General features: G+C 43.8%; 1 protein-coding gene across 2 annotated transcripts; it reads right to left on the reverse strand.

Moving 5' to 3' along the window:
- Positions 1–309: 309 nt before the first annotated feature.
- rps6kc1 (ribosomal protein S6 kinase polypeptide 1) lies at positions 310–25,960 on the reverse strand. Of its 2 annotated transcripts, XM_071512237.1 has the most exons (18): positions 25,808–25,960; positions 24,487–24,522; positions 22,376–22,496; positions 21,897–22,012; positions 21,407–21,500; positions 21,265–21,318; positions 20,988–21,087; positions 20,653–20,843; positions 20,194–20,318; positions 19,829–19,927; positions 17,691–17,738; positions 16,938–17,070; positions 15,689–15,852; positions 14,152–15,595; positions 12,266–12,355; positions 6,839–6,921; positions 4,768–4,863; positions 310–1,523 (listed from the first exon to the last, which is right to left on the reverse strand). In XM_071512237.1, exons 1-18 carry the CDS (start codon positions 25,907–25,909, stop codon positions 1,422–1,424), a joined length of 3,198 nt encoding a protein of 1,065 aa, XP_071368338.1. In that variant the 5' UTR covers positions 25,910–25,960; the 3' UTR covers positions 310–1,421. The 2 variants fall into 2 exon arrangements, with proteins under 2 accessions (XP_071368338.1, XP_071368337.1); XM_071512236.1 differs by having other exon boundaries at positions 14,152–15,852; positions 20,653–21,087.
- Positions 25,961–26,081: the final 121 nt, after the last annotated feature.

Below are 26,081 nucleotides of genomic sequence, written 5' to 3' on the forward strand. Positions count from 1 at the left end.
TATCATAAAATCAGTATTCAAGACCCACAGCTCAGTCAATGGCTGGAGTGTGGCATGTTAGCTAATGGCTGTGCTCAAACATAAAATAAAAACACAAAAGATTTGATTCATGAGGCAGTAAGTGATCGACAAGTTGGCCATTATCAAGGCTTTAAGAGCTGCGCGTGGCTTTCACTGATCACAACATCCTTTAAGGGCCTGTTTACAAGACATCAATTATTTATTATTTGATAGATTTTTATGGTATTATTAAATATATTACATACATCATATACACTTCTTAGATGCACAGAATAGCAGTGCTGTAGAGTGTAGGGAGTTTCCTTAGAAGAAAACGCCTCTACTATTCAGAAAATAATGACAATCTGTAAAAGGGCTGGTGTGTCAAAGATCCGGTTTAAGCCTAGTCCTACACGGTTCTATCTTCTCTACATTGAAACACACTTCCTCTAGCCAAGAAGGCTTACACCTTGTCTGTGAACTGGCCCTAGTATTCCCAGCTATATTCCACCAAACAACTCTATCCTAATACAACCAAATACCTCACTCACCAACAATATCAATCTAGTGTCTCAAAATATTTTGTTCATTCACCCTGCATAGTATCCATCTCTCCCTCCCCATCACCATATGTGGGTTGGTTGGAGGCAAAAGGGCTTGGCAATAAAATCGTTTGACAGTGTATTGTTGTGTGCCGGACAATGTACATAAATGCAAGATATGATATCTCTGTTTCTCGATCAGAGCATTACAACCCCAGCTTCAAATGAAACCTCAAGCTCTCCCAGCTCAGTTAATCTCAATGGGCTTTGTTGGAGTCACCAGCCAACCTGTGAGGAATGATGCAAGTGTTACAAGTGGCTACAGACGGAGCATATTGCACATGGGTCTATGTGTTCTTTACTTTAGGAAAAAGATGACTTAAGTCTGGGTCAGTTTTAGGTGGGTCACCTATTTAATAAATGCAATGAAACCATATAGGCTGAGAAATGACAGAGAATAATGGCTGAAGACTTAGAAGTGTCACCTCTCAGTCCCACTCGTGTCATTTTGGCTTACAGCTACTGTATGAGCAGTGAAAAAGCGACAATGCTGTAGAGGATCACCATTCAATATAAGCACTTATTAATTATTGCACCACAAATGTTGTCAAGTCTTCCCTGCACCAAAAAAACAAGAAATAGTAAACCCTCTAAGTGATAAACAAAGGAGCAATGTACAAGGTAGGTAATACTGCTGCTTTGGCAAACTCCACCACAAATGAGACAAAAAAAAGTACATAGTCACTGAAGGGCCATAAATGGCATGGGAGATCGGTGCAGCAATGCATAATCTGTGTGTCCAGTTTAGAAGTTCATCTGAGACAGACCGTTTCCCAGCATGCAACTCTGCTTCCTACAGTCCCACAATGCACAATGTGTCTACTTGGGCCAGTCCACTCTGGCGAAGAAGGGGTGGGCTTTGATGTCGTCCACGCCTCCCACCCCCGCCCCCAGTCTCTCCACTGGGTTGTACTGCAGGAGCTACACAGGAAGACAAGACAGAGAAATTGTTGAAGAAACTGTAAAAACCTACAGTTACAATACCATATTGTCATAAAAGGATTTCTTAGCCAGTGAGCCAAAATTATGCATATTTACAGTGCAGAGGCTATAAAATGTATTCACCGCCCTAGACTTTTTGAAACTTCTCCTGTGCTACAAAATTAGTTCAAAATACTTTTATAGAACAAGAAAATGTGCAAAAAGCCCACGGGGGTGAATGCTTTTACAGCTACTGTATACTATACCTGATGTAGCATTAACATGTGCACAATTTAAGTGTGTGTGTATTGGCTTCCCGCACATGGGGCAAAGGACTAATGAGCTCGGGCACTTGAGTCCAGACATCAGGCAATCCAAATATCTGTCTGACTCCGTTATCAAAATGTCTGACCCAAGATAAGATACCATGTAGTGTCTGAATGCCCAGTCCTTCACAGCACAAGCATACTGGATTCATAACAGATTTATACTGCATTAACCAAAGATAAGTGCAGGCTTGCCATATTAATACATATCTAGAGATTACTAGTTGAGGATTAGCAATTAGCTATGAGATATTAGCATGGTACAAGCTCTGTTAGTGAAGGATTTTCCCATCATGTGTACTATGTGTGGATGTATGGAATATGCTAATCTGTCAGCAAAATACACAAATTATTTATAGTAATCGGTGAGATCAGTGTTTTATTTGTATTTTGGCGACATCATTGGTACTAAGCGCTCATTGCTGTGTTTTTGCACTGCACTTCCCAGAGATCATCTGTCAATCAAACAGTGTGTCCAGTAATGTGACGTCTTTTTCCTTGGATTTTCTGTTGATGAAGTTTGAGTTTCTGTAGGTGGCGCTCTATTCTCTGCCTGTTCGGCCATGGTGGCGATTGCTGCTCATAACTACCTAGTTCTTCTTCTGTTTATTCCAAACAAAACACTGTTGCTGCTGCCAGAAACGTAAAAAGCATCACTTCATGTGCACCTGGACACCGGGTGTTTAGAACAGTTAAAGTATAAGTTTTCATGAACTGGGTATAGGTTGAATAACTATTGTGCAAAACGGCCTTTTACTTATGAAAGTGGAACGTATTATTACTTTAACCAACTGGGCAATGAAAGTGGAACATATTATTACTTTAACCAACTGGGCAATAAATAATGCATTATTTATGGCCTATGCTGCCTGGGCTATGCTGCCTGGCCATATACCATGCAAGTCACCCCTGTCTTTGACAGAACCTAATAGCTGTACATGTGGTGAACCAATCACAGGACAGGTTAGTCACTACACTAGTTTTTCTTCAAGTCATCAAGCCACTCTTAAAAAAGAACAACCTAGACACGTCACTAATGAACAATTATAGGCCCATATCAAACCTCCCGTTTTTAAGTAAAATCATTGAAAAAGCCGTTTTTCAACAGCTGAACAACTTCTTGGCACTAAACAACTGTTTTGATGTCTTCCAGCCAGGATTTTGACCACACCACAGCACTGAGACTGCCCTTATTAAGGTCTTCAATGACATCCACTTAAACACAGACAGTGGCAGAATTTCAGTCTTAGTATTACTGGATCTCAGTGCTGCATTCGACACGGTCGACCACAACATATTACTGGACCAACTGGAAAACTGGGTGGGACTTTCCAGCAGAGTACTAAATTGGTTTGAATCCTAATTTAAGGACAGGGAGTTCCCCAAGGCTCCATTCTGGGGCCTCTTCTACAACATCTACATGCTTCCACTGGCTCAGATTATGGAAAACAACAAAATATGTTACCATAATTATGCAGACGACACACAAATTTACATAACCATATCACCAGGGGACTATAATCCCATACAAACGCTGAGTAAGTGCATTGAACAAATCAATGACTGGATGTGTCAGAATTTTCTTCAATTAAACAAAGATAAAACTGAAGTAATTGTTTTTGGAGCCAAGGAAGAACGATTAAAAGTCAGTGCACAACTTCAATCGGTAATGTTAAAAACCACAAACCAAGCCAGAAATCTTGGAGTAGTCATGGACTCAGACTTGAATTTCAACAGCCACATTAAGACAATTACTAAGTCAGCCTACTATCACCTTAAGAATATATCAAGGATTAAAGGACTTATGTCTCAGCAGGATTTGGAAAAACGTATCCATGCATTTATCTTCAGTAGACTGGACTACTGTAACGGTGTCTTTACGGGTCTCCCTAAAAAATCGATCAGACAGCTGCAGCTGATTCAGAACGCTGCTGCTCGAATCCTCACTAAGACCAAGAAAGTGGATCACATCACTCCAGTTCTGAGGTCTTTACACTGGCTTCCTGTCTGTCAAAGAATTGATTTCAAAATACTACTGTTGGTTTATAAAGCACTGAATGGCTTAGGGCCAAAATACATTTCTGATCTTCTGCTATGTTATGAACCATCCAGACCTCTCAGGTCGTCTGGGACAGGTCTGCTTTCTGTCCCCAGAGTCAAAACTAAACATGGAGAAGCAGCGTTCAGTTTTTATGCTCCACATATCTGTAACAAACTCCCAGAAAACTGCAGGTCTGCTGCAACACTCAGTTCTTTTAAATCAAGGCTGAAGACTTTTCTGTTTGCCGCTGCCTTTTATGACATCAAATAACTATTCAACTCTCACACTGCACTGTAACCTTTATTCTTGTATTTTACACCTGTCCTATTCTATTTTAGCCTATTTTCTTTTGGGTTTTTATTCTCTTAGCTCTTTAATGAACTTTATTTTTCTTGGTCTTTTATTTGAATTTTATCCTTTTCATTTTGTCTTGATGCTTTTAATGTTTTATGTAAAGCACTTTGAATTGCCTTGTTGCTGAAATGTGCTATATAAATAAACTTGCCTTGCCTTGCCTTGCCTTCAAAGTTCCTTGGCATCTAAAGGGGGCTTTAACTGTAGGGAAAATTTGAAGCTCGTGTTTGAAAACAAACTTCCAGACTCACTGTATGGGTTATTAAGTCACTTCTATGTGTTGAGTTTGGTGTACAGTTGCCGTTTTTGGGGGCAAAGCTGTCCTAGCCTTGCAAGCCAGACGAATTTTGTTGGGAATGTTGTGAATTCTTGTAAATTGTGAATGGACAATTGATATACTTTGGTCTGATGCTGTTATATTGGTCACATTTGAAACTAGCACTAAGCTAGTTTTCACTTGTTTTCAGTAAGAATATGTACCAGAGAGTAGACCACAGCAGAGCAGAACACACTAGAATCTCACCTGCTCGAGCAGAGACCCGGCCTCCTCCGATACAGACTCGGGGATGTTGAGAGCCGTGTGGCGACTGATACCTGCTGGATGGCACTGGAGCAGAGACTGGGGGAGGGAGGGATGGAAAGAGGAGAGAGAGAGATATAGATTACTATCAATTAAAAATAAAGAAAAACAGAGTGAAGAGACAGACATACTGACACCCATGGAGCCTAGGTCACTGTGGGAGCTCCAGGACTGGACAAATAGGAGGAGACCAAAGGGACAGAGCACCTGAAACAACACTGATCACACCAACCATAACAAGAGTATGAGTTCACCGCTGTTGCTCTTTCTTGGAACTGCTGTGTGTATCAGAAAGCGAGAGTCAGAGAAAGAATGAAATGGGAAAAAAAAAATGTTTTTTGTTTGTTTTTTTCCCTCCCATATACAGAGCAAAGTTACTGGAAGGGCCAACAGTTCAGTAGCGGTAAATACAAAGGTGAAAGACCTAGTTTACTTTTATTCAACCAGTATTTATCCAGGTTAGGCCAATTAAGATCAAGGATCTGTTTTCCAAAGGGAGACCTGGCCAGGACAAGCTGCACATTTAATTAACAAGGAAATGGCAATGGTCATAATAAGTAATAATCTCTGCATAAGTGAGAGAAAGTGAGGTAGAGAGAGAGAAAGTAAGCTAGATTTGAGAGAGAAAGAGAGAGAGAGAAAAAGAAACAGAGAGAGAGACAGAGAGAGAGAGAGAGAGAGAGAGAGAGAGAGAGAGAGAGAGAGATAATATTGCTGCTTGTGTAGATTTTGTGGATATTTGTGTTTTGTTGGAGCACAAGATAGGTAAGTCCTTGTTTTGACCACAGACTATAGTCCGATTGTCCAAATAATTGACAATAATGATCATAATTACTGTATGTTACAACACCATACCTTTCACTGTGTCTAGACTGACACATTGAAAGTGTTAGAGAAAGAGAAAGTGTGTGGAAAGTGATAGGTGTAAAGTGTGTGTGTGTTTGTGTTGGGGGACCCTGTGTTTTTTCCATCAGTTAGGTCGGTTGCCTTTCTCCCCTGATATGTGCTGTAGGAGATCTGGCTGGGTTCCTAGCTGCAGTCAAGACTGCTCCAGGCAAGATCTTATCCTGCAAGGATCAAGAGACACTATGTGTGCCTGTGTGTGTGTATCCTTGCCAGGACTGTACCCCGACATAATCATCAAAGGAGACATCTGTGGGACTGAGTGAGTTTTTCCAGGTAAAGTGGGTGTGTATTATTCACGATAATAACACTAACCTAACACCCTGACTCATGTTCGGGCCATTGATGGGAACCGCTGATGGTTGATATGGAAATATGCCCACTGGCAATCAGTTAGAATTTATTCAAATTTAATAGACAATGAAAAATTGAAGGGACGCTCTGCACCTGTACTGTGTCTCTGTGTGCTGCTGCTGCGTGTGTGTGTGTTTGCCCTTCAAGACAGCAGGAAGTTATAATTAGGATGTACTGCTGAAAGGGTGCGTGTGAGGGTGTTTGTGTGCATGTCTAACAGTTTTCTCGTTGCAAATTAATATGTATCCATTTTCTCCATAACAAAAGACTCCGAGATGCTCCCCCTCCTCCCCAGCCCGTCTGGAAAGATGGTCCCTCGACCAGCGCTGATCCTGGACCAGCCGCAGCAGAGATGCGGCACCTAGAGAGCTGCCCCGGTCTCCACCTTCCATGCCGATCTGAGGTCAGTGTGCTCCAGCCCAGCGCTGCTCCAGGAGCCAGGAAAGAGGCCCAGGGAGAGCTGACCCCCTGGCCCAGCAGATGGAGCTCAGGCTGGGGGAGAAAGTCACACCGACGCCCCTGGCACTCCCCGAGAACCAGAGTAAGAGACGGCAGCCAAGACGCACCTCACACACACACAAAAACAACAAAATCCACCTACTCAAACACATATAGACACACACACACACAGAATCACACACAACCTGGCACAACCATAAAGAGTGTGAGAATTGAAAGCCAAGACACCTACAGACACCCCACAACACCTTAACACCAAAGATACTTTTTTTTTTTTTTAAAATAGTGTTTGACTTACCTTTCCTGTCAGTAGCTCAAACAGTATGGCACCCAAACTCCACCAATCGCATGCTGCTGTCTCCTCACTAATGCCTCCCACCTCTACAACAAAAGCAAAAAAAGGGACAGAATGAATCAATAAATTCACAAAAATAGCCAATGTGTTGAAAAAGTGGAGAAGAATGTAGGGAAATTAGCAACTTATGATAGATGTAAAATGCAAAACATTCACCAAATATGTACATTTACAAATCATCGTTTAATTATTTGCTTAACTGCTAAATGCACCAGACATTTCACATGACTACACAAAGCCGTTTTAGGTATCTTGCTTTTTCTTAAGATAAAACCCTCAACACTCAGCAACGCTCAATTCAAAATGAGCGCACAAACACGCACGCACACACACACACAAGTGTGTGTCTCATGAAAGGGTGATTTGCATAATAAAAAAGCAGTTAAATTGAGGAAACCGTCTGTGCTGCAACTTCACACCATCTGCATGACCTGACCTCAAACACACACACACACACACACACACACACACACACACACACACACACACCAACTGACAGAACACACACACCAAGAAATATAAAAGCAGCAACACATGAGCTGCGCGCCCATTCTCATAAACAAAAATATTATAACATTTTTGTCCTTTAGTCCCATTTGCTCTTTATTTTCACCCTCTTTTTAGCTCCTTGAAGTGATCTACACTACAGACCTGCCTGCCATTAGTTCTATTTATCTAGACTACTAAAAATAATCAAAGGCACAAGACTGAATAACTGCATATACACTAATTTTCCTCCTCTTTCTCCTCATAATTCTCTCTTGTTGGTCTTTTGGTTAGTCGTTATTGCAGAATACACACACACCCTTGCATGCGCACACATACACACGCTAGAAAAAGTCTCTCAAGGTGAACATTTTATGGGAAGCCTGTCCACTACTCAATCCAGCCCTCCATCCAGAGTCTAGCCGCTGGCTCTGCTCTCCCACAGTCAGACGCACAGCCAGTCTGACAGGCAGCTCAGCTGGAGGGCTGCTGGGACTCCACTGTGTGTGTGTAAGTAAGACACAGAAAGCAAGAGTGATACTCATTTGCTGGAGTCAAATGGATGTGCGTGTGTGTGTGTGTGTGTGTGTGTGTGTGTGTGTGTGTGTGTGTGTGTGTATACACGCTAGCTCCACTGGGTACCAGATGGCCTCTTGTGGCGCTCGGCTCCCCTCTGCTCTCCTCTCTCCAGAGGGGAGCCTGGTCACCCAGAGGGCCGGGACCCAGGGTCGTGGCTGCGTGTGCCCAGAGACCAGGTTCCTCAGCTGGGGGAGCATCAGAGACAAAGACCCCTCTTCTCCTGGAGGCTGCAGGGAACTCCAGGGGCCTGTGCAGCTCTCTTGCAGCCAAGGTTAGAGAGGGGTATGATACTACTTGTGCACACACAAACACACACACACACACACACTCACACACAGCCAACTGAGCAACCAGTCTTCAGGGCTCCCCAGGACTACTGTTTTGACAGCCAAGGAGAGAAGATCGTCATTGAACGGACTAGTGATACCTGCGTAGTTATGAGCTGGAGGGGAGATACTGGACACACACGCACACACACAACACACACACACACACGTCTCAGAGCAAGGTCGATTGTCATCACAATGGATTAATGTCTAAGGAGCTGCAGGGAGAGTACAGTGGAGCTGGCTACACTTACCGCTCTGTCAGAGCAAGGCAGGGAGAAAGGGAGAGAGAGGGAAAGAGAGAAAGAGGATGGGAAGGGGGAATTAACTGCATCCACAGGCCATGGGTCATTCAAACCCACTGTTACAGTGCGCTGCATAATGCAGCACGTGTGTGAACGCACATGCAATTACTATACTAATTTTGAATGCTATTACCGAGTTCAAATTTGAGCATGCCTCTTTCCCTTTCCCCTAACCTGGCATCTCTTCTTTCTTAAACAGAGCATGAGAAACATTCAAATTAATCATGAGAAATGTGAGAAAACAAAGGATGCTGAGGAGGTGAGATACACTAGTACAACAATACGCAGTGTGTTCACCTCGTAACCTCTTCTTCTTCCCTTTCCCTCAACAAAGTGCAGTTCCCTCCTGCTTTGCATCTTAATCACACTCCATCTCCTCTCTCCTGGGGGCCATAAGGAACTTTCTCTCTTCTCCTCTTTTTCAGACTTCCCCAAAAACCTAACAGACAGCCATTGTTGAAAGAGGAAGTAATGTATGTGCAAGTAGGAAGTAAGGAGGGATCAGCATGTGAAGTTCCAAGACTACAGGGTGTTTCTTCTACAAGGAGGATGTTTTCCTTTAAAAAATAATGATAATGACCGTTAATAAAATTGTCGTTAACCAAATAATGAGCTAAATTACACTGAAACAGCAAACCTAGTACAACTCTGTAACTCATCTTCACCATTTATAATAAGAAGAAAAACTGATTCCAAATCATATAAAGTAGGGTTATATGTAGGGTGCAATTACTGTCACTTGAACACAAACACTTGAGTTTTGAAAACAATGGGTAACAGTTCAGAGTCAAAAAGGGGAACTGAAGTTTATCTTCCATTTTATCATGCAGTAGCTGACTAATGGCTGAACAGGTAAGTGAAAAAAAACCCCAATGAAAACAAAAAACAAGAGTATGATGATTGAAACCTAAGCCACTGACTTGTCACCTCAGAGGGGAAGAATACTGAATTTCCCCTTTTCTTGGACTTTGAAGACAATCGGCTTTGACACTGCTTCCCTCTCAACTGAACAATGAACAATTCCCATTTCAGCTACACTGTCACTCAACAGCTTGTATTTTTTTTTTTGATCATATAAAAAAAAAAAACATTAGCCATCTGATGTTTATCAGTAATTGTGACATGTTGAGAAAGTAAATAAGCCGTGGTGCAAAATAAACAAATTAATACCCTGTCACTGTATTTTCCGAGTCCACTCCCGTGTTTTTTGGGTGTGAATGTGTGCCTTTTAAAAACATGTTTCCCCCCTTCTTGCACACACGTGCACACACACACACACACACACACACACACACACACACACACACACACACATACACACACACACACGGTCACAGCAGGCCCCCTGCGAGCTTTCTGGCAAACAGTCATAAATCTGTCATCAGGAATGAAGCCATCGCTGGAGCTGACCCTGTCTGGATAAACAGCAATACATAACAAGGGCAGGAGAGACACACACACTCACTAACCTCTGTGTGTGTGTGTGTGTGTGTGTGTGTGTGTGTGTGTGTGTGTGTGTGTGTGTGTGTGTTCATGTGCATGTGTGCTTACATACAGTATATGCTTGTACCAAATGCAAGGGTTCGTGGGTTTGAAATAAATACAAGCAAGCGAGACAGAACGATTGCCATTCTTTTGTGTTCTGTACATCTCTCAACTTACCAAAAGGGGAACGACAGACAAAGGTGGACAGAAAGAGACAAAAAGAGAAAGAGAGAAAGTTGCCAGGGGATGAGTAGGACAGTCAATGGACGTGGAAGAGGTCTTTTCACTCAACGACAGCATATGAGACCCCCTGCTGGTCGGTACTGTGAATTACATCCACTGATCCACACTGAATCAACTGGAGTGTAACTTGCAGGAACTTTCACAGCAGCGTTCAGGTTGATTCATTCAACATTTTTCAGCTGGAATTTTTTTTTGCCACAAAAACATTCTTATATCCACTCCATTTACAATTTGAACTGAATGAATTGGATGTGACCTCAACCCTGTTTCAAATTGTACTACCACAGTCATTTCTACTTGTGTCTGGAGCTAGTTGATGCATAACAACCAGCTGCCCCTTTACATACAACTAAGTCTCTCCTTTAGACCTCTCTTCTCGCTCCTCTCCCCACCCTATAGGCTCTCTGTCCAACATGGTTGTTGTGTTTGTCAAACTGACATGCATTTACATTTTGCTTCACTTGACTGATTCAAGGCTGACTTAACAGTGCTACAGTAATAACAAACTCAAAGTCAAGTGTACATTTAGCCAAAATTCAACCCTTTTCAATATTTTGCGCACTTTGATCAGCAATGTTTTAAAAAAAAAAGTTCAATACACAAGACCTTTGACTAGCGCGAACACTCTGCCCTGCTTCTAATAATGGGAACATGATTACATTAATTTCACAATGACTTAAGTGGCAAACTTAACTTACATTTCAGACTCCTTTATAGATCCAGCTCCTTGTGTTGAGCTATGCTCCCATGTCTTGAGATCACCTACTGCTGGCTTTTGGAACATATGCCTCTATGTGCTCCTATTTCCATTAGTAGGCTTTTAAACACACTGTTTCCAGGGGCATATAAATGCACACTTTGGATATTAGATAGAGCGTTTGTTGCTTTCAGATTTATTACAACAGCAGCATACGTTCTGGACACAAGGAGGATTTAAATCTAAAGTACAAGTGACCTTCCTGGCTTGAGAGAGAGGATGAATATGAGAATAGCTTAATATAAGTGCGTGGGAGAGTGAATGGGTGTGCGGGTCATCGTGTACACCTCAGAGTATTTTCAGGTATCAATTTTTCCATCCGGCACATTTGAGACAGATGCAATTAAATATATCACACACACACAATCTATCCAGTAGCCCAAGTGCAAAGTCATATGCCGATAGCAACAATATATTTGAAAAGCTCCCCACCGGTAGATTTCAAATGCAGACACACACAGGCACAGGCACACACACACGCACACACACACACACAGAGAAGTGTTAAGTAGGGACATGGTGCTGTAGTCTAGCAGCAGTTTGTTTTAGGCAGCCTTTAAACAGCATGCCAGAGCTGCCACAGGCCTGCTGGGGGCAACACAAAGGGTCACCACAACACTTGCTCACTGTGGCACAACAGTACACTCTACAGGACAAACGGGGAACTGCAACAATAACCAGCTTCTCAAAACTGCCACAGGTAGGCTCAAAAACCAAGGTATTTCTAACTTATTTCCTAAATAATAATTGATTCATGGTGGTACAGATGCGTGAATTCAAATGCTGAGGAAATAGTCATGATAAATACATATCCTTTGGATGTGTATAGCTTATGGCCTCACAACACTCATTCATAACCGGTGGAACAGAATGGCGCCACTCAGATATCTGTCAATCTAACTGTCAAAAGGGCTCACAGTGCAGTGTTCATCTTCTACTACTCTCTAGAGCAGTATTTGCACGCTTGGACTGTTTACGTGCCTCTCTCTATGAATGAGGCCTTTGTGGCGATGGGACAGTGGCCTACTTATGGCCCTGCATGCCTGCATAGCATTAACCTCACACAAACTTACTAACTGGCATGCAAACAAACACAAAATGAGGCTCATATTTTGGACAAAAGACACAAGATGGATTGAAAATATAGAAATGAAAGGCGTATTGGCATGAGTGTGCATGCGCGACTCACCTGGTGCACAGTACATATTGGCGATGGCCTCCTTGTCACAGGAGTCCTCCACTTCACTCCAGCTACAAAAGTAGGTAAGTTGAACATGACCTAGGGAGAGAGGAAGAGAAAGAGATAGCGAGCGATAGAGAGGTTAGAAGGTGTTCGCTTCACTGCATAAGTATGAAACAACACTCATCTGACGCTGCACCTCTCTCTTCAACCCTATGCAGTCAAGTGTCACTCCGACTCTCTACTTTCCAAACTGTTTACTCACCTTTGGAGCACTTCCTTCCTCCGTTCCTTTCCGCCTCTCTAAATCCCTCCGTGAGCTTTTTCAAGCACACAGCCCCAGCGATTACTCCTGTTTAGCTGCTACCCGTTAACGCTATCATTAGAACTAATGGTGTCATTAGGTAGCCGTGGCCATTAGCCTGGGCTAGCCAGACTGATGCACCACACTACGCCGTTGATGGGCCCTTTAGAACAATAATTACCACCAGGGAGACGAAAACAGCCACTCAGCTAATTAGACGCACGCTGATAACGAGGTGGAGAGAGATGGTTGGGGGACGACAAAAGAAAAAGGTGAGGGGGGAATCTGTGACCTCCTGGTAAAACAAAGACACTTTCCATCTGGGAGAACCTTCATTTTGGTAGATAGATTAAATAACGGGATGAGTGACAGGTCCAGTCCCTCAGTCAAATATAACCTGATCTAAGAAAGGACTGAGGAGAGACCATCAGGCTTTTGCTGGAAATAAAGTTTTGGAAAAAAACAGGCAAACAAACAAAAAAGTGTGTATGTGTATGTATGTGTGTGTGTGTGTGTGTGTGTGTGTGTGTGTCTGTCTGTCTGTCTGTCTATCTCTCTCTGTCAAGTCTGGGGCATCCACATTGTGATTTCAAATACAACTCATGATCTTTGTCACATGTCCTGCGACTAACTAACTACTACTGCGACTACTAAAGAAGAATGTCATAAAAATCACTAATTTTATTTTTTAATGTCACATTTTCAGGTTGTTTTTCAAAGCAAAATGTGTCCACTATTGTTTTGTGTGCTTTTGTTTGCTATGGTCAGCCGTAGCTGGTCACCATTGTTGGCTGTCTTGGCTTTGTAGAAATCTAGATGGCTTGTTATATTTTCACATCTGTCAGCAGGATATCTCAAAAACTTGTGAACATGAAATTTAGTGGACAGATAGGCCTTGGGCCAAGGAACAATTGATTAGATTTTGGTGATGATCCGAATCTGGGATTTTCACCATTAGACGATTATTGTGTTTTAGTCATAACTATGAAACTAACAAAGAGAGAATCCTATGGGTATGTTTGCAGGGTCAAGAAATCATTTTCACTTTTTTTTGACATGAAGAGAATGATGTCTTGGGGCATAACAGCAAGTTGGTGAATTGATCAGTGTTGGCGGAGGATGCATTCTCCAAGTGCCTTCTAGTTTGCTGAGACTCTCACAGCTGGCAAGCATGTAACTTGCTTTAAGCTAGTTTTCATGTGTTTTTAGTCTCCAGTAAATCAATTTTTACTTTTTGTAACTAAACTATGTGCTAATGCTGCCCTGGTATTACAGCCAGTAAGTAGTTGTGGCTAATATTGCTCAGCAGCCCTCCAGCTAATATTGCTAGAGTCCCGGTTTCCCTCCCCACTCTCACGCACAAACATCCACACTGATACACTTTTAGGACTCGTATCATACTGTCAAGTCTATGTTCAAGTCTACCGTTACAGTGTAATTGCAAACCAAGACACATACAAGCTCCAAAAGGGCCAATGTGAGAGAAAACAGGATTGCAGAAGCTTACTGAACAACACTCAAAATATTTCCATGGGAATTCTTGTCTAGAGCACAGTGCCATGCAAAAATGTGGTAATGGTGGATGTCTAACCTTGGTGGTTGAGCAGGATGTTGTTGGGGTTTAGGTCTCGGCAGACGATGCCCTCCTGGTGCAGAGCGTCCAGGGCCATCACCATCTCCACGGCCCAGCATCGCACAAACTCCTCTGGGATACGAGCTTGGGACGCAGCCAATGACAGCTCGTCCAGCTCTGCAAACAACCGCGATACTTCTTTATCATATTCACTGCCACCTATATTACTAACATCTCTTGATGATTCAGCAACAAGACCTAATAAAGTCTCAACCACCGTACAGGCCTCAGCCCCATTCGTGGCCGGGATAGAGTCTTCACTAAAGCCGCTTGGGTTTGGAACCAAGTCTGTGTTTACACTCGTACTGGGCTCTAGTTTCTCGGTGAGTGAGTCAGTAACTGGAATGCCTGTGTTAGATGGAGGAGGTACTAATACAGCATCATCAAGGAGGAGGAGGTCATTATTTTGGCATGCAGGATCAACCATTTTGTCAGTGGCCTCTTGTCCAAATGCCAGGCTGTAGTCGTCCCACAGTGAGGTGCAGGGTGAGGAGGAGGAGGCAAGGCTGATCTCACAAGTTGCAGAGACTGTACACAAAGACGGGAGTTCCCGCTCCAGTGGCTGCTCCTCCTCTTCCTCAGGCTGGCTGGGAAGCTGTAAAACATCAGGCTGCGTGAACTTCTGGGGAGAGGCTGTGGCCTCCAGGCCCAGACACACCCCCGAGGTCTCTAGCTCCTCCTGTAAAGCGTCTACAGTCCCGCTCATCACAGGCAGATTGACCAACAGGTCTGGCGGGTGGCCCTCATCCTCCACTACCGCTTCTTTAAATGAGATGACTGGCACGGACTCATTGGAGCCTTTATCACTGCAGTCCAGCCCCCACAGCTCCGAGCTGTGACCCTTAACCTCCTGTGCCAGCTCCGGCACATCCTCAGTGACCTCCGAGCCCAGGTCAGAAGTAGAGGGAAGAAAGAGGGAGAGCGGCTTATGAGAGGGCCGCAGCTCTCCCGGGTCGAGGCAAGTCACCTCACTGGCGCTGTCCTTGCTGTCGATGCGAAAAAACTCCATTGGCGTGTGCTTGGACTGGTCCAGAGACAGGGGAGCAGCAGGGGAGGGTAAGGGACTAAAGACTTCGTTGTGGTCCTGTCCCTCGCCACGGTAGCGCTCAGAGTCAAGGGTGCGGCCACTGTTGTCTGACGACTCGGTGAAGAAGCGAAGTTCCTGAGAGCTGATGGGTGAGGAGAGGCTGTCGTTGCTAAGCAGGGAGCGGCTGCGTGAGGAAGTGGTGGTCGTCGCAGCGGGGACGTCTAGCGACAGCACTTCCTGTCCGCTCTTCTCTTCCTCCTCCTCTAGTGCATCTGGTTCTACTTTATCTTGTTCGTACTCGTTGCAAAGTGTCAAGTAACTGTTAGTGCACTCTTCTTCAGAAGTGGCTCCGGAGTCTGACTGGGCCCCCAGGCTCTCCATGAGCCCAGGGGGGAGACCGCTTTTCTGAGGATGAGCGATAAGCTTCTCCTTCCTCTGCAGCCCTGAGCCTGAATCAGATCCACCAACAGGCCCAGACCCAGAGCTTGCTGAACCCAAATCCAGCTGGGGTGCAGCGTGTTGCAGAGAGTGGACAGCTGTTGTGTGGCTCTTCTGGATAAAAGGGATGTCAAAGCTCTCATCTGGGCTGGAATTACGCAGGAACTTCCCAATGTGAGACCACAGCTTCCCACCTGGGGATGAAGTGGAAGAAACAGGCCATTAAAGAGAAGAAAAGAAGATGTCTAATACAGGGAAAAAGTAGAGGTGACAAGAAAAGGAAAAGCTCATCGCAAAGGAGATAAAATAACAGGATTGTATGAGTAGGTAGGTAGATAAAAACAGTTATGACTGAAACCAATTTGGATAGTTACAATTCCATTCATTTTTTTGTGGGTCATAGGTTCTCAGTGTGATGCTAAAATTTTGACTTCTCTCTCTCTCTCTCTTTCTCTTTCACACACACACACACACAAACACACACACACACACACACACACAGCTGCGGTGTGAGCGATTGGAAGCCAGCATCTGTTGTGTGTGATGAGAATGGATAGGGAGTTCGCAGTGATGATAATGATAGCGGGGCAGCCCGATGGCTTAGAAAGTAAAACCATCCACATGTTGTATTGTCCAATGTCACTCAGGTCACTGCTTCCCTCTGTCTGTCTGTCTGTCTGCCTGTCTGTCTGTCTGTCTGTCCTCATACAACCTGTCTGCTGCTTCCATGTTAAAATGACACCATAGTGTAGAGGCATGGGGAACAACGCTGGCTTTTCTGACTCAGTGGATTGGAATGCTATTGTGGTGAAACTATGCCTTTGCTGGTAATACATTAGCTTTATTAAATCATAGTCATGCTGGACGGCCCCATATGATATTCATATTGTCCACTGATATTAGCGCATGGTGGTTACGGAGTACACCAGATTGAATAGGTTACAGGGCATGAAAAGTGTGACTGTATTTCATTGTACGCACTCACCCACAGCAACACACAGTAACACACACGCCAGCTACACACACAACCTAGAGTGAGTGGGATGTAAGGAGGCCCAGGTGTTGGCATAGCTAATGAAGCACGGCGCCACCTGGTATTCAGAATAATGACCTGTGACACACACCCATCTCTATCAAACATCTGTCTGGAACAAGGGCAGAGAGAGGGGTGGGGAGAGGGAGAGTGTAGGATAGGGAAAAGGAGGGGTAAAGATACTTAGTTGAGAAGACAGCACAGGAAGGATGAAACTGTGTGTGTGTGTGTGTGTGTGTGTCTTACCCTCAGCATACTGCAGCAAAAGGAAGACCGTGTCCTCAGAGACGATGAACTTCTTCAGCTGCACCATGTGGGGCACCAAGTTAGGCATGATGGTCCTTTTAGTCCTCCCACACTCACTGCTCTTCCTCAGACCCTGCAGGTAATAAGAAGGGAAAGGAGGACGAGTAATTAAAGGCAGAGCAAGTGCAGAGAAAAGAATGTGCATTTAAGGGCAAGAGGAGAAACGGAAAATTAACCCAAATAAGGAAGTTATGGATGGGAGGAGGAAGAGCAAGGTGAGCGCTTTAGGTTGTGTGAAGATTAAGGTGTAAAAATGAGGAGGGGAGCGTGGCAAAGGAGAAACCTCCCATTAACATGGTGCCAGCTATGCCCCGTGCCAACCCAAAGTCACTGGATTCATCAAGCCACATACAGCGCGTGACTTTAAAAGAGCCACACAAATCTATCAGAGCTACACATAAACTTCAGACGTGTGTGTGTGTGTGTGTGTGTGTGTGTGTGGGTGGGTGTGTGTGCACGCATGTGTGTAGTCATCTGTGCCTGTGCTGTGCGTTGGCATCTGGCACACGTCTCGCGCCTGAGAGCAGAGGAGCTGACAGGGACAGGCCCATTAGAATCAATTACACAGGTCACACACGGGGGCTTCTGGCACACTTCACGCTTACACTTACAGTCAGGACGACACAGGGTGCACACACACACACACACACACACGCGCACGCACACATATGCACTCACACACGTTAGACTTACTTTCAGGATGAAGGTCTCTTGTGTTCTCTTGTCCATGACCAGAAGAACCTGTGATGGAACAGTGCCATTAATTGCCAGGTATGAACAGACACACAGTCGAAGATGATGTAGTGGCTATGTCTTCCACAGCAGTGTTTCTCAATGACAGGGTCGGGACCCGCCCGAGGGTCACAGGAAGATAAATGTAGGTCTCCAAATTATACTAGAGAAATTGGTGTTAATGTGACGGATTCCTGCTGTGTTGACCAAACCGAGTCCCAGCAACATGCCACTGACTAAATAAAATACTGTAGATAATAGTGTAGAACAGAAGCCTAAAAAACAGAAAAATATGCTATATAGATTGTGAAAAAACATTACAATTCCCTAAACAAAAGTAAAAAAAACAAAACAAAGCAGGGTTCTATAGAGCTAACATAATGTAACTTAAGCGCATATATTTTCATAATTATATACATAGAAAAAGGAGCACATGAGCAATCTGAGATCAAAAGGGATGGTAATTTTCATTTACGTTCACAGATCAGGCTCATGAATTTCTTTCCTGTGCTCTTAAATTTTTCAATTTTGAAGCACATGTGCTCCTTGAAAAATGTGTCTACTCAGAGCCCTGCAATGTTTTATAGTAGACAAAGTAATGGTTAACTGTGTCATCTCTAAATGCCCATCTTCCTCTCATCTATAACCGCATTCCAAATGCAAAAAAAAAAAAAAAAAATGAGGGACCCAACTCTCCACAGTGCTGCTATTCTCTCACTTCACTTCCCTGCACTTCCTCCCTCTATCTCTCCCTGACATCTTCATTTCCTCCCTCCTTCAATTCTCCTTTTCTCTCTGACATCTCCATTCCTCTTGCTCCCCCTCTCCCTCTCAGGAGAGAGCTTGAGCATATGTGTATGACCGGGTGTGTGTTTCTGCGTGGTGTGTGCGTGCGTGCGGTTGTGTGTGTGTTCTCTCCATGTGACCCTGGCCGGGACCAAACAGGTGCAGGCTAAATGGATATGAATGGAGCTGTGAGTAAACAGAGTGGCAGTGCTAGCCAGGGCGCTAATATAATTAAGACACAAACATCAGGGAAAGGGGGGGGGTAGGAGAGGAGAGGAGGGAGGGCGGCGGGGTGAGGAGCTCTCTCCATCTGTCCCCTCTGTCCCCATTAAAAGTGAAAGGAGGAAGGAGGAGGAGGAAGAGGAGAGGGAAGTCGTGCCATTTATGTGTAGCCAGTTTGCGGTCTATGGTGTTTTTGTTGTGTTGTTGATTTGTTTCCGACATATTGTAGATTTTGCACGCACCTCTGTAGAGTAACACATGTTGGTACTGTGTCAACATTATCCTTGGGGTTTTGCGTGTGTGTGTGTGTGTGCGCGTATGTGTGTAGGTTGAGCATCATTGATTCTATGTTGTGTGCCTCTCCCTGAGCTGCTTGCCAAGTCATTTCATGGCTGAGTGGTGAAGTTGCTTCGCCGGCAGCTGGTTGAGAGGACCAGCAACCTAAACTGACCTTGTGGTACCCATAACTGACACTAAACATACACACACTGAGCCCTTACCACGCCATCCAGGAAATCTATTACATTTTATTGCTTCAGAGGAAAGAGATTGTCCAAGACGGAAAGGACACAAGGAGGAGAAACTCTGAGACGTAGCCTACAGTATACCAACCACATATTTATAACCAGAAACAGGAATCCTTTCTTTAAGGTATGTGTGACTACAGAGTTTTTCAGAGTGCTAATAATGCACAACAGATGGCAAATGTCACTTAAACTTGAAATAAGACATGGCAGTTTTTGCAAATCTTCAATATCAAGATTTCAAATTTCAACTTAATTTTGAATTTTAGGGAAATTACATCTGCAGTCACAGGGATATAAAAAAAATGGAACAATCTTTTTCCCAAATTTAACCATTTCATAGACTTTTACCACATTAATTTTACACTTTATGTTTTATAGTTATGTTCTCATCACAACACTGTCCTTTAAATTACAACATTCATAAATCTCCACCTTGCACACAAACTGATGTGCTATTTGTCAGAAACATCAAAGGGAAATCACAGACTTTGGTTGCAAGTAATCAGGGGAAAACTGAAACCCTGGAGGACAAAGAATCACAATAGATACTGTGATACTACTGACCTTATCTATGACCCCCAACACCCTGTAGGCTCTCAGCTCCTCTGATGGACCCTGCTGGCCTCCCCTGCTGGTGGGAGGGCAGCACTGTGCCCCCATCGCCTAGGACAAAAATCAAACACATTACTTACATTTTCAGAAAATCACTGATTTGTGTTTTTTTCCTTAAAACAACCAATCTTCATATAACTCACATCAGTTTGAAATGAACTATGAATGTATGTCTTAAAGAGTTATGTGATTAAACGCTATTCTGCCAATAAAAAGGTGGGTACACTGAATGTAAGTGGGTTGACCCTCCACTGCATCTCTGGTGATAGTACTGCACAGAGTTGCATGTGGACCAACAACAGTTCACTCTCACTTACCACTGTCTGTGTTGACCCTTGACCCATGTTGTTTCTCAGATGCTGATTGGATATCTGCTCTGCACGCATCAGATACTCAGCAGTTTTCTTCTTCACTGCCTCTCGCCGCGTAGGACTGGGCTCACCTGAAATGGGCGAGGTAGAGAGTAAGTTTCAAGCAAATGGAGAGCAAGATTCAATTTTATTTTTCTTTAGCAGGCACGTTACAATGTGGGGAAAAGGGTTTTGTACTGAGGGCCAAGAGTCTGCAGATTTTCCTTCCAACCAATCACTACACTGACTATCCTGATTTCCCCAATTAGTTGCTCACTCTCTTTGGCTGAAGGTGTGCTAATTAGTGAAATCAGATGGTGTAGTCTTTGACTGGAAGGAAAGCCTGCAGACTCTTGGCCCTCCATGGCACAGGACTGGACACACTGGTCTATACAAAAAAGTTATCCAGCACTCATTCAAACTCACCCTGCACCCCTTGCAGCAGCAGGTCCACTCCGCTGCGGTAGTAGGAAAAAGCCGTCTGGTAGTCCTGTTCTTTCTCCTTCTGTACGGCCAAACAGATGTGCTCGCTGGCCCTGTCCAGGTAATCTGACTTCACGTCCTTTGGGTTGGCGCCACTGGCTCTCTTCAGACTGCTGGAGAACAGCGTCGTCCGGCTGGGCCGGCCAACCTCCAGGTTAGGAGTTGAGGAGCCAGGGGCTGGGGCTGGGGCTGGGGCAGGAGACGGGCTGCGGCGTTCGTGCAGAGAGGGCAGGAGAGGGCTGCAGCTACTGCTAATGTTGGTGGCTCCCCCCTGTGGCTGGTTTGGGGAGGCGCGGCCTGAGGCCATGCCATCGTCCAGTTCTGCCAAAGAGTCAGTGTCCACAGCCAGAGAGGTCAGGTCGCTGTCACTGGACGGGCCTGGGGAGGATGTGAACGCTAGGGTCAGCACAGACAGAAATACACAAGACACAAAGACACACACTTTCTAGTATATTTGACCAAAAAAACTAAATCAAAAAATCTGGAAAAATCTAATATCTAAGAGTTTGTGTGAGTGAGTTTGATTTCATATCAACACATAAACACAAACCTTACCTCCATACTCAGATGTGATAGTCAAATCATCTGCTCCACTGATGTCTCTTTGAACTGAAAAAACAGATGCACACATCTCAACTTTAAATTGTCAGAGCAAATCAAGAGGAAGACTGATTTTGAGGATTTTGTCTGACCCTACCTTCAGAGCTGCAGTCTGATAGGCTGTCAGCCAGGAAGTCAGAAAAGGGCTCGGCTGGACCAATGAGCTCTGACCCGTCGTGGACCTCCCCTCCCTGGAACCCACCAGCCAATTAAAAAAGGGTATAGGCCTTGTGTGTAAACCTGTGTGGATTCTGCATGTGCACATGTGTGTGTGTGTGTACCTTGTAGGGCTGAATGATTTTGAAAAAATATCTAATTGCGATTATTTTGACTGATATTGCAATTGAGATATGATTGTGATATGGTGTGATTTATGCGGGGATCTGTACCAAACAAAGATGTTTTCTGAAGTCTGAAGTATGATGTGTAGGCCAGGACATCTCTGCAGCACGACAATATTTAATTTAAAATGGTATTTTGACACATATTTTGCCTTTAACAAATATTCCGCCTCCTGCGATTTGAAAATTGCAGTAGGCCATATTGCGATTTCGATAAAAGTTTGATTAATTGTTCAGCCCTAGTACCTTGAAGAAGTCCTGGATGTGCTGGCTACTGTAGAGAGCGGGGATGTTAGCAGAGAACTGCAGTAGATCCTCAGAACACTGTCTCCTCTCCTCAATCACTGAGTCATCAAAACGACCTACACATGGACACACACACAGTAGAATGATACTGATATTATGCAAGTGATCATAATGTACTGTAGTCTATATATAAATATACAAACCAAGCAGGGGGAATAGTGATTACTGACTGAGTCACAATACTGAGCTGTGAAAAGCCACCACAAATGCCTCTAGGTGGCAGAGTCACTAAAACTGCTTCACCAATCCAAGGATCCAGGATTTGTTTTCAAGCAATGTCTCTCACTAATATCTCTGTCATCAAAACATGAAGTAATAGCAGGCCTATACTAGTGTAATACATAACAAGATATTAACATTAACATTCAGTGGCCTATAATGTAATGTAATGTGGGTCTTGATGAAGTCAAGTTCCTTACCAAAGACTTTGGCCTTTGCAAAGGGAGGGAATAGCTCTGACTGGCTACACAGGTTCTTGTGCAGCTGCCAGAGGTTCTGATGAAGCTTCCGGAAATCACTATACCTCTTCCATACTGTTATCTACACAGAGAGAGTGAGAGGAGAAATAGATGAAGAAAGAGGGAGAAGCGGGAAGATTAGAGAAGAGAGAAGAGGTTGTGAGTCTGAAAAAGTATGAGCCTTAACACAAAACTAAACACAAGCAAACATTGCATGCAGAAGAAACTTGACTTTACGTTCTTAAACAAGACTACAAACATCTGAAAACATTGGTAAAAACATTCTGTAATCTTAAACTACACTGAAACAAACCTCAGCCATTATTAACATACCAGCACATGAAACGATTTAACTCATCACATGAAGCTCATCACGTAGCCATCTCGCAAAATGAAACTTAAACACACGGCTCGACACTCTCCGCATATACAGTAGAGCTCTTTACAAACCTGTCTGAACTAGTCCTTAACTCGCAGATCAAGCAGAACTAAAGGGGCTGATGTTGAGATTGTAGCCCAGCATATGAAACTCTAGGCTGGGCCAGCGGAGTGAAGCACACTGGGCCGAGCACCACTCCCAAACAGGAGCAGCACTCAACAATGGAGGTATGTGTGTTTCCAGGCAGAACTCTTTCACTCTGTCTCTCTCTGACACACACACAGTAATTGACATCATGCTTGTTCTATTAGAGCTGGTTCCTGGCCCGTTTGCATTCCTCAGTGTGTGTCAAATGTGTGTAGGAGAGAGAAAGAGAGAGAGGGATACAGAGAGAGAGAGAGACACAGACATACACACACACACACACACACTCACACACACACACAGAACGAGAGAGAGAAAGAGAGAGAATGAGAGAGAAAGAGAAAGACAAAGAGAGAGATGTGTGTTTTTACAGCCTCTCCATAACCACATTGAAGCGCAGGGGAATCGCTGAATGTTCTGCATTACAATTTAAAAGACATATGACCAAGAGCCAAAAATGTGAGAAAATCATCAAAATCACCTCTGAAAGACTGAACTTTGAAGAAGTGAAGAAGGGCATTTGTAAAAATGTAAGGCACGCCATATTGGCCCGAGAATTGAGTCCCAAGCCTCAGAGTGTTGCTCCTTAGACAGTGGGCATGAAATGAAAAACGGCACAATCTTTCTTTGTATGAAAACACTGAACTGCAGTCTAAATTGGTTCAAGCTAGCAATGAGACAACTCCTGGCGGAAGCCTATAGCTTAGCCCATGTATATGCTTATCTCACCAGGAAATGCATGTTTATCTGCACTGCATAAGCCACTAAGTACATAGCATAAGCCACTAAACCCCCATCTAAACCTACACATGTCTAAATCAAATATTACCATCAGTCATAAGCTAATATGCAAACATAACGCAAATAGGGGAGGAGGCAAGTTACTAAAAACATCTCTCTTTAGCTTAGACCTCTCGGCAGTACCAATGTGTGTGCTTGTGCAAAATGTAATGGGCTCTGCTGAATCAAAAGGTCTCTGCTCATACTGCAACCAAGAGGAGAAACATATTGTAACATGATGTCAAATGTAGCCTATTTCACAGACCAATATTGGAAACAGGTTTGATTTTAGTGGTAGACTTGGAAGATTGAATGGAGGTGAGTCAGAGAGGCTTTTATTCTGGTTAGCTGACTGACCTCTCTTACTTAGCAAAAACAGCATTTTCGTTAGGTTGCACAGACTAATGTCCACTTACTAAAGGCTACATGGGTTTTTGAATTGCAGCTATCCAAAAGGCTTTCCACAAAATCGTATCTGAGTCACTTCTAGCTGGATTTTGTTGACACAGCTGATGTAAAACTCTAACTAAACTTTGAAAAGCGTCATTTGATTGGCCTTGGAAAATCTTGGCCAACTAAAGTAGTCAGAGCTAGCAGACAGATTATGCTAGGTTGCAATGCTTATCTTCCAAGGCAGCAGGAAAACATTCCATCCAAAATAGTCCATTAACCCCCTGCCACACAGTCTTTCAAGAAAACTAACACAACTGTTATGCTTATGCTTTATACCCCCACAAAGTCAACATGTTCAAAATAATGGCTTGCTTACCTCTTGCACATCCTCTGGGTTCTTCCTGGAGATTATCTGTTGGAAAGGGAGAGAAGAGAGCTCAAGACTTTAAAACTTCCTTGTATCTCTATAAGTACAGTATACCAAGCTGGACACCAGGGATTGTCCCAGTGTCTCTGAGCTCAGCCAGTGCTGGTTTTGCTGTAGGGAGTTTTTGCTGGGGCTGTCACAACTAAGAGTAGGGACACAGTTGTGAGTCTGACAATGAGTGCATTATAAAGCGAGTGATGGGAGCCCAGAGTGTAAGAACGAGACATCACCACCATACATAACAAGCAGGATGGCAGGCAGGCAGAGAAGATAAACTAAGCTTAGACCGTCCTTGTCCTAAAAGGTATCAACCAGTAAATGTGCCCATATCCCTGTAAATTCACCACAGGCACTGTCACAGAGTTCACAAATGTGGTTTGACAGTCACGGTCAATGGAGCAGCTTCAGGATTACATCATCAAAGTCTTCATTCTGTTATTACTGGCTTTAGAAGAGAGTTTCTGGAGAGCCCCTGTTTGTAAATGAAAGATTCAATTGTCCAAGATAGTAGGACCATGTGGATTTTTCCTTCTAACGTTAATTTAAAATTTAAAAATGAGACACCTACTGAGAGAGAGAGAGAGAGAGAGAGAGAGAGAGAGAGAGAGAGAGAGAGAGAGAGAGAGAGAGAGAGAGAGAGAGAGAGAGAGAGAGAGAGAGAGAGAGAGAGAGGTATGCTGCAGGCTTGGATATTTCTGGCAAGATAAACTAGCAAGTATGTCTTGATAATCTGGATCCCTTCGTGTGTCAAGACAATTCTTTAGCTAACTGAGTTAATGCTAACTAGCTAGTTTGCTTCAAAAATACAATCACCATGACAACCACCTAACTACAGTCTGAACAAAACCCCCCGGCTTAAATATGACTTGTGTCCTTTATGCTTGAGCTATGATATGATATGATATGATATGAAATGATATATGATACGAACTAGCTAACTACTGTTAGCGTTAGCGAACAGCGGCATATAACGTTAGTATTGTTTGAGTCGGGTCAACTCAGGTTAGCTAATGCTAGCCTAGTTAGCAAGAAGACAGCCCATTCCGGCTAAATGTCCCATATTTTACAACTTAGGCGAATGTGAATGTGCATGTTAACTACGAACACTATGTTCATCCAATCTGTCACCACCATCATCTAGTAGAGGGCACACTCCTTAGCCTATATCATGTTAGCATCATGTTAGCTTAGCTAGCAAAGCTCAAGCAAAACAGCTAACAACAACTAGCAGTAGCCTAGCTGTCAGAGTGCTCATCCTCTCTCCACTTACCCTTGCGGTGACTTTGTACACAGTATAACCTTTCTGGTGCTTTTTAGGATCCGTGACAGTATAAAACCGAGCAAGTTCTCCTCTTTCCCGCTGCGATATCATTCTGATATTGACAACATTGCCAAAAACACTAACTTAGCCTGCTAGCCTACACATTCATTCCCTGTCAGCAGACTGACAGGCAAGGCAGATAAACCAGTGCGAGCTCCTCCCTGTGGAAAGCCTGTGAAATAACTGATCAATTTCCCCAGTTTTCTAGATTTTCTTTTTATCG

The sequence above is a fragment of the Centroberyx affinis genome, unplaced genomic scaffold (assembly GCF_046629955.1).
Source record: "Centroberyx affinis isolate AG114_WGS23_722 - 3 ecotype Tasmania unplaced genomic scaffold, CSIRO-AGI_Caff_v1 ptg006179l_1, whole genome shotgun sequence".
NCBI lineage: Eukaryota > Metazoa > Chordata > Actinopteri > Beryciformes > Berycidae > Centroberyx > Centroberyx affinis.

Coding starts and splice junctions, on each gene's coding strand:
- rps6kc1 (XM_071512236.1), bottom strand. CDS start 25,909: ATGATATCGCAGCGGGAAAGAGGAGAACTTGCTCGGTTTTATACTGTC. Junction 19,928..20,193: donor AAGGGTCAACACAGACAGTG/GTAAGTGAGAGT, acceptor TTTTTGTCCTAG/GCGATGGGGGCACAGTGCTG. Junction 15,853..16,937: donor TTTGCTGCAGTATGCTGAGG/GTAAGACACACA, acceptor CTTCATCCCCAG/GTGGGAAGCTGTGGTCTCAC.